At 32.9% G+C, this 12,784-nt stretch overlaps 1 protein-coding gene across 3 annotated transcripts in view; it reads left to right on the top strand.

Moving 5' to 3' along the window:
- RASA1 (RAS p21 protein activator 1) overlaps positions 1 to 12,784 on the top strand; it is a 113,065-nt gene that overhangs the window by 93,932 nt on the left and 6,349 nt on the right. For 2 of the 3 annotated variants that reach the window (XM_027100681.1, XM_027100680.1), the window contains exons 16-24: positions 807 to 979; positions 1,513 to 1,672; positions 2,793 to 2,935; positions 4,390 to 4,505; positions 5,255 to 5,341; positions 7,459 to 7,503; positions 7,817 to 7,884; positions 9,411 to 9,499; positions 10,773 to 10,850. In XM_027100681.1, coding sequence (XP_026956482.1) covers positions 807 to 979; positions 1,513 to 1,672; positions 2,793 to 2,935; positions 4,390 to 4,505; positions 5,255 to 5,341; positions 7,459 to 7,503; positions 7,817 to 7,884; positions 9,411 to 9,499; positions 10,773 to 10,850 — 959 coding nt within the window. The remainder of the gene's footprint in view (positions 1 to 806; positions 980 to 1,512; positions 1,673 to 2,792; positions 2,936 to 4,389; positions 4,506 to 5,254; positions 5,342 to 7,458; positions 7,504 to 7,816; positions 7,885 to 9,410; positions 9,500 to 10,772; positions 10,851 to 12,784) is intronic. The other variant, XM_027100682.1, reaches the window with a different exon arrangement.

Below are 12,784 nucleotides of genomic sequence, written 5' to 3'. Positions count from 1 at the left end.
AAATACCTTCTTAAAAATCAGGCTTAGGGGGAAAAAAAAGTGATATGTGTTAACAGAATCAAAGCCTGAATTTTTCACTATAAATATATTTATTCTGTAATTTCTGTACTACTATTAAAATGCTTAACATTTTTAGTGGTCCCCCATTATTTTTAAGATAAAAATCTAACCCCCTAGCAATGATACAGAAGAAAGGCTCTTTCCTGATCCACTCCTCCCCACTCTTACTTTCACTGTGGAATCTTTTGTATATCCTTCTCTCCAGCTACACCAGCTTTCTTATAGCTCTTAAATTGTCCATGGATTTTTAAAACCATCCACCATACCTTCTGTTCAGACTGCACACACACTCTTCTTTTCTGTTTCTACTTAGCTACACTTCCAGATCCTGTTACAAGTCAGCTTAAGGGGGTACCTGTTTGGAATGGATGTTTAACCTCCACAGAATGAATTAGACATTATTTCTCTGTACTTCATTAGCATACACCACTTTACAGCGCTTAGCATGGGGTATCATAATTGATTTCTTGCCTCCTTGGCTAGACTGTTACCTCCATGCAAGTCAGAGACTGTATCTTTATCATGTCTGTATCCTACATCCCTGCCTATCAGAGAGTCTGGCACATAGTAGGCATTCAGTAAATGAATGAAGTAAGCATTTAGTATTAAATTTATGATCTTACTGAAAAGTCCTTTAATAAAAAGCATTTAACACTATAGATAAGATAGAACATTAGGAAAATTTGTGTGACTAATTACAGTGTCATCTTTTTAGACAGTAATCATTTGATATTTTTCTGTCACAGTATTTATGCGCTGCCAGTTGAGCCGGCTGCAGAAAGGGCATGCCACAGATGAATGGTTTTTGCTCAGCTCCCATATACCATTGAAAGGTATTGAGCCAGGATCCCTGCGCGTCCGAGCACGATATTCTATGGAAAAAATCATGCCAGAAGAAGAGTACAGCGAATTTAAAGAGGTATTAAAGTTACTTACCAGTCCAATTATTTTTAAAGGCATTAAGAAAAATAATTAACTTTTTTTCCCCCCAGCATCCCTACTGGAGTATAATTGCTCCACAATGCTGTGTTAGTCTCTACCGTACAACAAAGTGAATCAGCCACACACACACATATATCCCCATATCTCCTCCCTCTTGCGTCTCCCTCCCTCCCATCCTCCCTATCCCACCCCTCTAGGTGGTCACAAAGCACCGAGCTGATCTCCCTGTGCTATGTGCTGCTTCCCACCATACCCATTGAGTTAAATATAGTAATTTCATAGTTTAGTGGCACAGTGACAGGCAGAGAAGGTTGAAAAGCCTTGCAACAGTATGACATTGCTTTGAAGAGACTATAAATATGTAGGTTACAAACTCATTGTTTTTAATAAATTTATTCAGTAGAACATATTCCTAAATGTATACATACAGAAGAACGTATTTCCTGTTAATGTTACTGAGAATGCTTAATGCTGTGTACTTTCAACAATCTTTCTTGATGTCATTTTTAGCTTATACTGCAAAAGGAGCTTCACGTAGTCTATGCTTTATCACATGTATGTGGACAGGACCGAACACTACTGGCTAGCATCCTACTGAGGATTTTTCTTCATGAAAGGCTTGAATCGTTGTTGTTATGTACACTAAATGACAGAGAAATAAGCATGGAAGGTACAGTATGGATGTGTTAGTGTGATACTTTTAAAAACTGGTTAATGATTAGATTTTATATATCAAGTATATATGTACTCTATCTTAGAACATATTAAATAGTTAAATCATTTTACAAAGTTACTTAGTTTTTCATTCATTAAAAATTACAGTTGGAATGTCATGTCTGATTCTTAGGCTGGCTAATATGGGGCGGGGGTATTATCTCTAATACAACTTACTGTCATGGCAAATTAGAAGCCGTAAGAAAGTGACTTCCGTGTCCAGATCAATAGCTCATACTGCTTGGTTATTAAGAATAGTTTGGTATGCTTACCATGTTCTCTTGTTTGTTTTTTGCTTATAAATTCATTGCACAGAAGTTGGGTGTTAGCTGCATTTTATTTCTGCCTTCTATAGGTAGGTAGTTTCCAGGCAATTTAGCTGGACCCACAGTAGTTTGTAACAGCTTATAAATATGTCAGAGTAACCCATTTCAAACCAGCCCTTTGACTCAATAACAGTACTTGCTTCTAGGTTCCCCAAATAAACTGTAAAATCTAAAACTATTTCCTCCTGATCATAGAAAATATAAAAATATATAGATTTGTCAGGAAAGATAAAGTGGTGGTACATATTTTACACTGAGATTGTCTTTTCTGGCAATATTTGTGTTTTTTTTAGGATTTTATTAAAAATCATGAATAGCCATATTTTAGGCAAATAAGTTAATTTATACGGGGGTTTTAAGTGACATTCTTGTTTGTAAATTAACTCAGATTTTTTAAAGCGTGGGCTCAGTGGACAGCAAAGGTGGATTCTGGTCCTAGTTTTGTCACTATTTGGCTCTTTAGTCTTAGATAAGTCATATAACCATCCAGAACCTTTGTTCATATAATATGGCAGTGTTAATTCTTTCTCCTGTTTATGATCTAATGAAGTGAAGGAATAGAAAGTCTTTTGAAGAGTTAAGTTTATAGGAATATAGGATGTCATTATAATCAATATTTAATGCTACATGCAAATAAACATAAAGAGCTATAATTATTTGAGGAAAAAATGAATTCATTTATTTTCCAATTTGATTCACATTAGTACAATCCTTTACAGATAATTTTTTAATATATATATATTTATGTAGATGAAGCCACTACCCTATTTCGAGCTACAACACTTGCGAGTACCTTGATGGAGCAGTATATGAAAGCCACTGCTACACAATTTGTTCATCACGCTTTGAAAGACTGTATCTTAAAGATAATGGAAAGCAAGCAGTCTTGCGAGGTGAGTATTGCAGCAAAGAGCATATTTTAATAGGTAATGCTTTATAGCTAACTGCACTTCAAGGCAAATATATTAGCTGTCTGAAACTGTTCATCAGAACAGTTATACCTTTTGTAATACGTTTAGAAAAATGTTATGCAAAACAGACTTTTTAAAAAAGGTGTACTTTATTTGGAGATTAAAAACCTGGAATTGCACCAGAAATACATGAAAGTACTCCTGCTGTACTAATGATAAAAGTGTATGCTACTTTCAGAAAGTGTGCAAACATAAATTGAAGTTATTGTTAGAGATTTCTGTTGTGTAAGTTCTATGTGACACTTGCTAATAACATCTAGGTTTCTCCTCAAAGGTTTTTTTGAAGTGGGGGTGGTGGTGGGAGGGTCAGAGGTACAAGATAACCCCCTCAAAAGCAAATAAAAACATCCTTTTAGATTATTGAGGCTTCAGTGTAAACTCATAACAAACCATTAAGAAAAGGAGTAGAATCTCATGTATATGGCTATTCCATCATTTTATTTTGAAGGCAGAGCAACTATAGAAGGAGGATATTAAATATATCTTTTATGTCTGATACAAAATAAAGGAACTGCTTTTGATAATGTATACTGGGAACACTCAAAATGTTAATTCTGCACCAAGTTGTCAATTTTTACTAATTAACTTAAGAGGAAGAAATGGATAATTTAGTGTTGGAAACCTGGGGTTAACACCATAGTTGGTCTAATAAGTGTAAAGGATACAGAAATGCAGCAAGTCTGCAGAAAGTCTCTGGACGTTAAATCCACGCTAGGGAATTTAGATTCCTATAGATAAATTCTCTCCATTAATTCTAGATAAGAATTCTTAGATTTTAGAAGTTACTGGAAAGTTTTTAGAAGGGTTCATGATGCTGCCTCTGAGGCATTTGGTATTTTATTAGTCATTTAGAAGTCTTATCTCATTCAGAAAAACCTTTCTATTTTAATCAGCTTTTTTCCTCAAATAAATAGATTTAAGATAGGTTTTATAATAATATACGGTGATCTTTCTTTCCAATTAAATACTTCTGGTATATTTGTGCATGTGGCCACTGAAGCTGGGATTTTTTTGTCTTCTGGTTGGGAATATTATATTTAAAATAAAGTCTAATACAGTTTTATGTGCCTGTAAAAATCTGTGGTAAAATGTGGTAAATGAATAAAAGAAAACTTCATTAATGGTATTTAACCCAAAGCAACTGAAAACTGTTGAATAATCATTGCTCTTCAGTTGCGTAGATGGGAATTAATGGTAACAAGTCCATTAGGAGTTCCACAGAGCAAACCCTAGTTAGCCCCACACCACCACCAAAAGACTAATACAGTTTGAAAAATGGAAAAATAGAGAACCTTGAAAAAACTGCTTGATTACCTTGATTCATTTGCATTTATCATTGCCAAGATGCATTTATATTGATTTATTCCTTCTCTTAGTTAAGTCCATCAAAGTTAGAAAAAAATGAAGATGTGAACACTAATTTAGCACACCTATTGAACATACTTTCAGAGCTTGTGGAGAAAATATTCATGGCTTCAGAAATACTTCCACCGTAAGTGGTGAAATTTTAATTTGACAAGAAATTGTATATTTGCATTTTAAAAAATTTGTATTTCTAAAACATGTGTAAGCTTTTCCACTGTCCTGATGTTATTATACTCTGAAGAAGTTAGGGTTTTTAATCTTTACACGATGAATTGTGTTTAAGGAAACAGAGTGACTTGGAGAAACCAAAGTGAAATATTTGCATTAAAATAAAACAAATACAGGCCAGTATGTCTGGTTTATATAGTAACTTGGGGAAAGAATAGAAGCTTATCTCAGGTTTGAGGAGGTCATAAAAGACACGTATCTCTCCAGTATGTAGTTGAACATCTTGCTCAAAATGTACACGAGATAATTACTCGGTGTCTGCTTAGCGGCTTTCGGTGTTAGCTCGCTTATTCAGGTAGAAGTTAACTTACATTAAAATCTGTCTCCCTGGAACCTGTACTCATTAGTTCCTCTATATCTGCATTCCAGTACTTTTTCATACTTTTCTTTAATACAGAAGTAATCTAAAAATGGTAGGATTTCTTCCAAAGTAAATGTAAAGAACTGGTTAAATGAATTGATGATGCAAACTTTTTAAAGTTTTCCTTATCCTTTGCTAAATATCACTACTTGTAACAGAACTTCTTTTGGGAAAATGGCCAGTTGCATTTAAAAATGTCATGGATTTCGTAAATTAAGCTTTAGGCTGCAGTGAGATCAGTATTTTCAAGTGCTTTCTGTATTAAGATGGTTGTGTTATTTTGGCAGGACACTGAGGTATATTTATGGGTGTTTACAGAAATCTGTTCAGTACAAGTGGCCTACAAATACCACCATGAGAACAAGAGTTGTTAGGTAAGACTTACTGTTTTGTTAAATCATATAGCCTGCCCTGAGAGTCAAATGGATAATTGTGAAAATGTGGAGACTAACAGTATACAGTATACAATTTCAAGACCTTTTTTCTTTGACTTTTATGTCAGAGTCCTGTTGAATATTTTCTGAATTCAGATAGCTCCTAAACTTTAACTTACTTTGTGTTTTTGTTTTGAAGTTACTATGAGATACTTAGCTAGCAAGCTACCTTTTTGCATTTTCTAAAAACCTCAACATTCACTGATGGGAGGAGAGAAAGACTGGTTGATTTGTGCTGAGAACGAAAAGCAATAATTGTACAATTTAGATATTAATTAATTGGTTTGTTAACAGTTTGTGACTCAGGGCTAATTTCCAACCAGAGTCTACTTAGTTCTGAAGCTGTTACAGTGTGTTCATTGTGCAGTAATTAGGAGGAATTGCTTTGTCAAGTCATAGCATTTTGTAGCTTATATAGGACTTTGTTGTCATTTCCGTAACTTTTCCAATGAGGAAGCAGATCTGTAGAGATTAAATTGTTTGCTTAAGGTTATACAGAAAGTTAGTGGCTAAGGCAGAAGTAAAGGCAAAACATCTAAGACCCAATCTAATATCCTTAACACTCCTATATGCTTTTGTTAAGCACACCCCAACCCATTCAAGACAGGAGGAAATTAGTGCAAAAGCATCAGAGAATTCAGGGGTCTAATAATAAAATTTATCATATAGAATATATGCTGCCCATCATGTTATACACTATTAAAAAAAAATTGGGCAACTACTGAAGGCACCAATATCATATAATTAGTTTTGAAAATGTGTGTTAATCCTGCCCCCAACCTAAATCTTGTAAAGAGCCTTCTACTCTTTTTACAGATAAAATCTCTCTTGGTTAGTAATGATATGACATAAATGTTTAAGAATTGTAGATTCTGTATTTCTTGGCTTTAGTAGTGATTGAGAGGAATAGACACGTATTACAAGCATATAATGTTGCAGCACAGTTGTGTGTGATGTAAATGAAAACTTTTGTAAGTTTCAAACAAGTATATTTGTTAAGCAAATAGCTGGAAATTCTGCTATGTGGATTATCTGATACTACAGGGTCTTCTAAGGGGCATTTATGGCCAAGGTGGTGATTTCTATCCCTAGTTAAGCTTTTAAATATATGTGTAGATACCTAGTATCCCTCTTAAATTTAAAATCACCTCTAAAAGTTCCCAGAAAGTGGATTTGCACACTGAAATTCTTTTATGGTTCGGTGTTGCTAGGCTATATTTCAGATCCAAAGACAAAGATATCAAAATGTTTTCAAGCAAAATTTGTGCAAGATTCTTCATAAATTACCTGCTATAAAGAAATCTAAAGACTTAATAATTGTATATTAAGAATAAATGCTATCTGAGAAGCAACACATTAATTTTTCTAAGACTCCCCAAAATTAGCAAGCAACATCATTGGGAGGTAAATGCTGAGAAGTTGGGTTATTCACTCTGATAGAGAACAGAAACTGTGTCAATTATTTTAATCTCTAAAAGGAATTTTATCAACTTGGAAATAATGCTTGTCTTTACAAGGGCAGGTGCGAGGTCAATTATTAGTGTGGATTCCTCTTAAGAGGAAATTAGAGAAATATTATCTACACAAAAACATAAACTCTACCAGTAACCGAAGAAGGGAGCAGACTAGGAATAGCTATATACACTTGTAGTTTTACTTTGTACTTTGTTCCCAGAGTAAGATTAGCAGGTAAAATCATATATGACAACTGTTATTAAGCCATGTGTTTTTATACTAATTTTTGGTTTTGCTATTAATATTTTGTAATTTGAGAACTTTTTTTTTTAACTTTAGAAAGCTTGATGTCCTTTTCTTCATTGCCTTAAAAGCTTTTCAACATTGTTTGTATACATTTTCATTTATCAAGAAGTCACTTTTTCCCTAGTACAATGGATTAATTTTTATGTAACTCAACAAAATCAGTATAACCAACTTCATTTATAACAGACTTTACTGAGCTGTTCTGTTTAAAGAAAGAAAGAGAAGTTAGAGAATGTTAGTTTTAGGACCTTACAGGACTATGTGTCTATTAAAAGGGTTTATTTGTACTCCTACAGTATTTCAGAAATTCTTAGTGTTCCTAAGGACACACCTTCCTCAAAGTAAGTATAAAATGCACTACTAGCTTGGAATAAGTAAATAGTAGCCAAAACAGTAAATGTTACAGATACAACTTAAATCTTCCCAAAGTAAATCTAAAAATCTAAATTTGAGAAAAGTGAATAATGTTTAAGCAGCAAATATATGTTCTTAAAGTAAGATACTTTAGCTTATTATTTTCATAAAGTTGCATATTTGGTCTTCCCTACATTAGTTCAAAGTTCATGGTTCTACTAACATTTTTGTATATATATATTATTTTAATGTAACACATATTGTAGTTTTCTAAAAAAACAAAATTTCCCTCCCATTCAGTGGTTTTGTTTTTCTTCGACTTATCTGTCCTGCCATCCTGAACCCACGGATGTTTAATATCATCTCAGGTAATCAGCTTTTGATAAATTTTGAAATTAAAAAAAGTTTCATACTCTTTAGTAAGGTTACTCATTTTTCCTTTTAAATCTTTTTTTTTTTTATCCAATTATAAGACTTGGTATAAAACATTCCAAAGCACCCCTTTCTTCTTCCTTTTGGTACTTTACCTTTTCTTTCCATTTTGTTTCTTAACCTTTCTTTCCATCTAATATTTGAAGCCTGAGATGGCATGATTAGACACAAATCATTTTTTTCCCATCCCTACCTATGTCTCAGACTCTTATGATGATGATTTTTTCCAGCCTGCAACATAGGCTTTTTCAAGTTGGGAAAAAGAGCTTCCTGTGTGCTTTTAACCCATGCTAGACCCTGTCACTACCATTGCAAGTTGGATTTTAAAATTATAGCTGCAGTTGCAATAGTACTCTGTGAATACTTATAAAGAAAGTAGCCCTTTGAGATTTCCCAGTAGAGATTTCTTGTCACCACCTATATAATGTTAATTGGCATTTAAACTCCAACAAACCAGATTCAGTTTTGCTTATTACCCAAATGCCCATTATGGATTGACTTTCAGATGTTGTAGACTTTTCAAATAAAGGATAAGAATGATATTTGTGACTACAAATGTAATCATGAGCCATCATTAGCAGAAGGAATCTGAAGTATTTTTGTCTTGATAATTTGAAGCTCAAAATTTTTTAAAATTTTTTGGAGTATCTTACCTTTATAGCCATCATATCTCTGTAGTTATCTCCAATTGCTACTAAAATGGTTAAATCTATGGGTCTACTAAGAATTAAGGGTTTAGAATTCTTTTGGAGAGATTTATTTATCTGAATGTTAGACTCTGAACCACTAGGCAATATTATTTATAGTTTAGCAACTTCAGATAAAAAGAATACAGTCTAAAATCAGGCAGCCAGATAGACTATCTATAGGTTTTTACTGTTAAATAATTATGTTTCAGAGCTTAAAATTAATAGAGACAAATATTTTTCATTTACATCCTATTATCTATATAGGGCAGTGCTTCCTGATTAACCTTTAAAATATTTTTTAAAAATTAATAAATTGCATGTTTTTCTCCTCAAAATAAAGCAGAGATTCCAGACTTTGTTATTGAGCTTTAAAGTGAATTATTTGAGTCAGTGGAGGCTGGAAGCAAGGAATTGCTCATATTGCAAATTGCTAACCTTGGATGGGTTGAAATTAGCTTTGTGAATTGTCCTGTAGGGTATGTGGAGTAACAAGTCTTTTTAGCAATAAGATAAAGCTTTGAAGTATTTTGAAATACCCTGTAGTACCCTTTTCACAAACTAAAAGCACTGATAAGTATATTCAGTTTTTCCCCCTTTAAATCAAGCTCTTTTGAATTATACAGGTCATACTTTTTCCAAAAAACATTGAGTTCTGAATGGAAGAATATTAATATTTTTAACAGTAAAGAAATATTAAAATGCTAAATTTATAATGGTTTACTTGGAAGTACCTTTGGAGTTGGTGTCATTAGCTGTGCCCAATTCTCTTATAGATTCCCCATCTCCTATTGCTGCAAGAACACTGATATTAGTGGCTAAGTCTGTGCAGAACTTAGCAAATCTTGTGGAATTTGGAGCTAAGGTAAAAACATTTTGATACTTTAAAATGTCATTTATGAATGAAACTTTGACACGATAAAACCATGAAATATGGCATAAGTAAATTTTCAACAGTGGATATTTCATAAAGATAATTTATGATTTTGTTGATATGTTCATATTTTTAGATGCTTTTAGATTTTACTTTTCAATAGTGGAATTTTAAAGACCACCATTTTCGCTAGTAGTATAGAAAGGTATTTTTTCAGTATAATTTCCAGTATAATCAGATTCTTTCACTTTTAAATATAAAAATCAATGAGCATATTTCTAAATGCACCCCAATCAATTTTATTATGTATTGCATAATAAACATTCTCTGTAAATATTAAAATTCGGATGAGTTTTTAAAACACCCATATGTGATCCCACTATCTAAAGATAATGACTGTTAATGTTCTGGTACGGATAATACTATGTCATCTGCTTTTGTTAATATTAACAGATAACAAGTATCCTTATATGTACTTCCTTTCAAACTTGTCCAGTTATTTCTTTAAATGAACTTTGGAGTAAAAGTACTAAGTAAGAAGACATTTTGCTCCCCACAGCCTTTCCAAAACTCATCTAGTATTATTTTTTTATTTTTGACAATCTGATAAGCATGTTACTTTTTGTATCATTATTTCACTACTCTTAGAACTGTATGACTTTTCATGTCTGTTTCTTTGGAATCGTCTATTGAGGTCCTTATCTCATCTTACTGATTTTAAGAGAGTGTGTATTAATACTAACCCTTCCCCGTTTTACAACATAGCATATTTTCGAATCGGTTTAAGATTTTAGAATGAAGCAGTTTATAGTATGACTCAGCTTTTGAATTCATCTGAACCCTGAGGCAGGTTATGAGTACCAATTTTTTATTGCAGTCCCTACCACACTATATTTTAATTCCCTATATTCTCTGCTAGGTTCTAATAACCTCTGGGTACTTGGCAAATATTGACAGTTTCTCACTAATTATTTTTGAATGACCTACATATAAGAAATTGTGTTTGCTAGGCTATGTGTGCTTTTTTTCATCCAGAATTTGTTTGTTTATTAAAGTACTCCATACTCCTATTCCTCAGAATAGCTGCTTGCTTATATTAGAAGGAAAAATATGGTCATTGTATAATTACGTCAATTCTTATGAATAATGTGCTGCTACTGATAATTTGATTTATAAGAATTTTTGCTACATGTATGGTTTTTGTTATGGACCAGATAATGTTTCTGATGCATATATAGTAAGCTTTTTATTTTTATATTTTTAGGAGCCTTACATGGAAGGTGTCAATCCATTCATCAAAAGTAACAAACATCGTATGATCATGTTTTTAGATGAACTTGGGGTATGCATATAATTTTTCAAGTACTTTGACATCTATACTTAATATAGCTGAGTATAACTCATTGAAGCAACAACCTTTAGAAAGCTTTTCTATCCAGAGCTTAAAACAAAACAAAACAAAAAAGCTGCATATTTTTGTCTACCTTCTTAAACAAATTACTTCATTTGATATAATTATAACAATTTATTCTTACACTGAATGATTTACACCAAGAATAGAGGACTGTGGCTTTTGAACTGCCTGTGTCAATTTTTAGTTTGTCCCACCTCACCACTATGACATTCTGTTGCTGCTTTAGCTACTTTAACTTTGCTGCTACTGTGTGGAATTTGAAACAAGATGGATAACCCATAGTTCTGGCCAGTTTAATAAGTAAATGGACTGGAGAATGTATGTTCCTGTGGCTTTTCTAAGAATAAAATACATGGATTTGGTGTTAAACTTCATTCAGTGGGACTACATATGCCTTACTTAGGCATTTATAAATAAGTTGTGATTATAAAATTAAGAATGGGATTTTAAAAATAATTTTTAAGACCCTGGATTTCTTAGTAAAGTTAAATTTTCTTGTTATAGATTTTCAGATACTGCATCAATTAAAAACTAAATAAATTTATTAGCAATTCAGTTCATATATATAGAAACCAGAAAAGAGATGTGAATTTAGCCAGGTGTATGGCACTAGGGAATGCTAGGGTAGGAGAATGTTCTGCTTTAATACAGTCAGATTCACTTAAAAGCACAAGTAAACAACCACCACACCACTGTACAGTCAAACCAGTCAGGACAGCCTGTGGGCCCCTAGTTTGCAGCTTCAGGTATAAGAAATTTATAGTGTTGGTCCATATTGATAATGAAATTGAGAAATAAAGGAGCAGATGCTAAATGGCCATCATGTTCCTATATGTGAACTCCTGGGAAGTTTTGAAGCATATAAATATTTCCGATTACCAAAAAAATATAGTTGGTCCATGATGAATTTTTTTTTTTTTTTTTTACTATAGTGATGTTTAAGGAGCTGTATGAAACTGTCCAATATTTAAGGCTAGCTAGTTTATCTCAAGACACATTTCTAGGTGTAGATTCAAGATTAGGATTCCATTTACTTTCCATAATCACATGTCTACAGTCCAGCTTTCTCTATCAATCACTTTCCTAGTTATGCCACACAATCTAGCCTTTCAGATTGCTTAGAATTCCAATATTATAATACTGTTCCAGTCTCCTCATACTCTTCCATTGCTTTACACCTATATAAGTCAAATAAGACTCACTTCAAACGTCTCCTTCAGGCAGGCTTTGCTGAGCCCTAAACCTGAACTAAATAATACCTTTTGTTCTGCTTCCTAAGTATCCTGCATATCCTTTGATATATATAACTCTGTGATCAGTTTACATCTAGTCTGTGTCTTCTCTACTAGGTTGTAAACTCTTTAAAGGCAAATGTGGTTGTCTTTCATCGCATCTCTAGAAGCATCCCATCTCTAGAAGCCTTCATTCACTGAAAAAAAATGAATTATATTCTAATTATTTTTTTTAGACCATAGAAAACTGAGTGTTTGTAGTTTTTAGGAGTGTATAGCAAATACTGTCACCATTAGGGAGAGGAATAGATTTGTTTAAAACCACTGGTAATCTAAACTCGCGTTAAATTTTATTCCAGTGCTCAAAATAAAATCAATACTTAGTTACTATAACAAGTTGGTAGTACTGTATTGGCACTAATTTACTTTATGAACCTTATCTAAAGATACCATAATTAACACATCATTTCTACACATTAGCAAGTGTTTTGGGCAGAGTCCACAGATAATTATAGGCCTGAAAGGTTCTCATCAATGCTTTTGTAATGTAGCTCTTATTTATATATGCTGATCAATTTGGACAAACTATAGTAGTTTAATAATGAAACTCAGTCTGAAGGAGTGGAGGAA

The sequence above is a fragment of the Aethalodelphis obliquidens genome, unplaced genomic scaffold, assembly GCF_003676395.1.
Source record: "Aethalodelphis obliquidens isolate GAN/ISIS:26980383/991018 unplaced genomic scaffold, ASM367639v1 scaffold4, whole genome shotgun sequence".
Classification (NCBI taxonomy): Eukaryota; Metazoa; Chordata; class Mammalia; order Artiodactyla; family Delphinidae; genus Aethalodelphis; species Aethalodelphis obliquidens.
The sequence above is the reverse complement of the archived record's forward strand: the minus strand, read 5'-3'. Positions and strand labels throughout refer to the sequence as shown.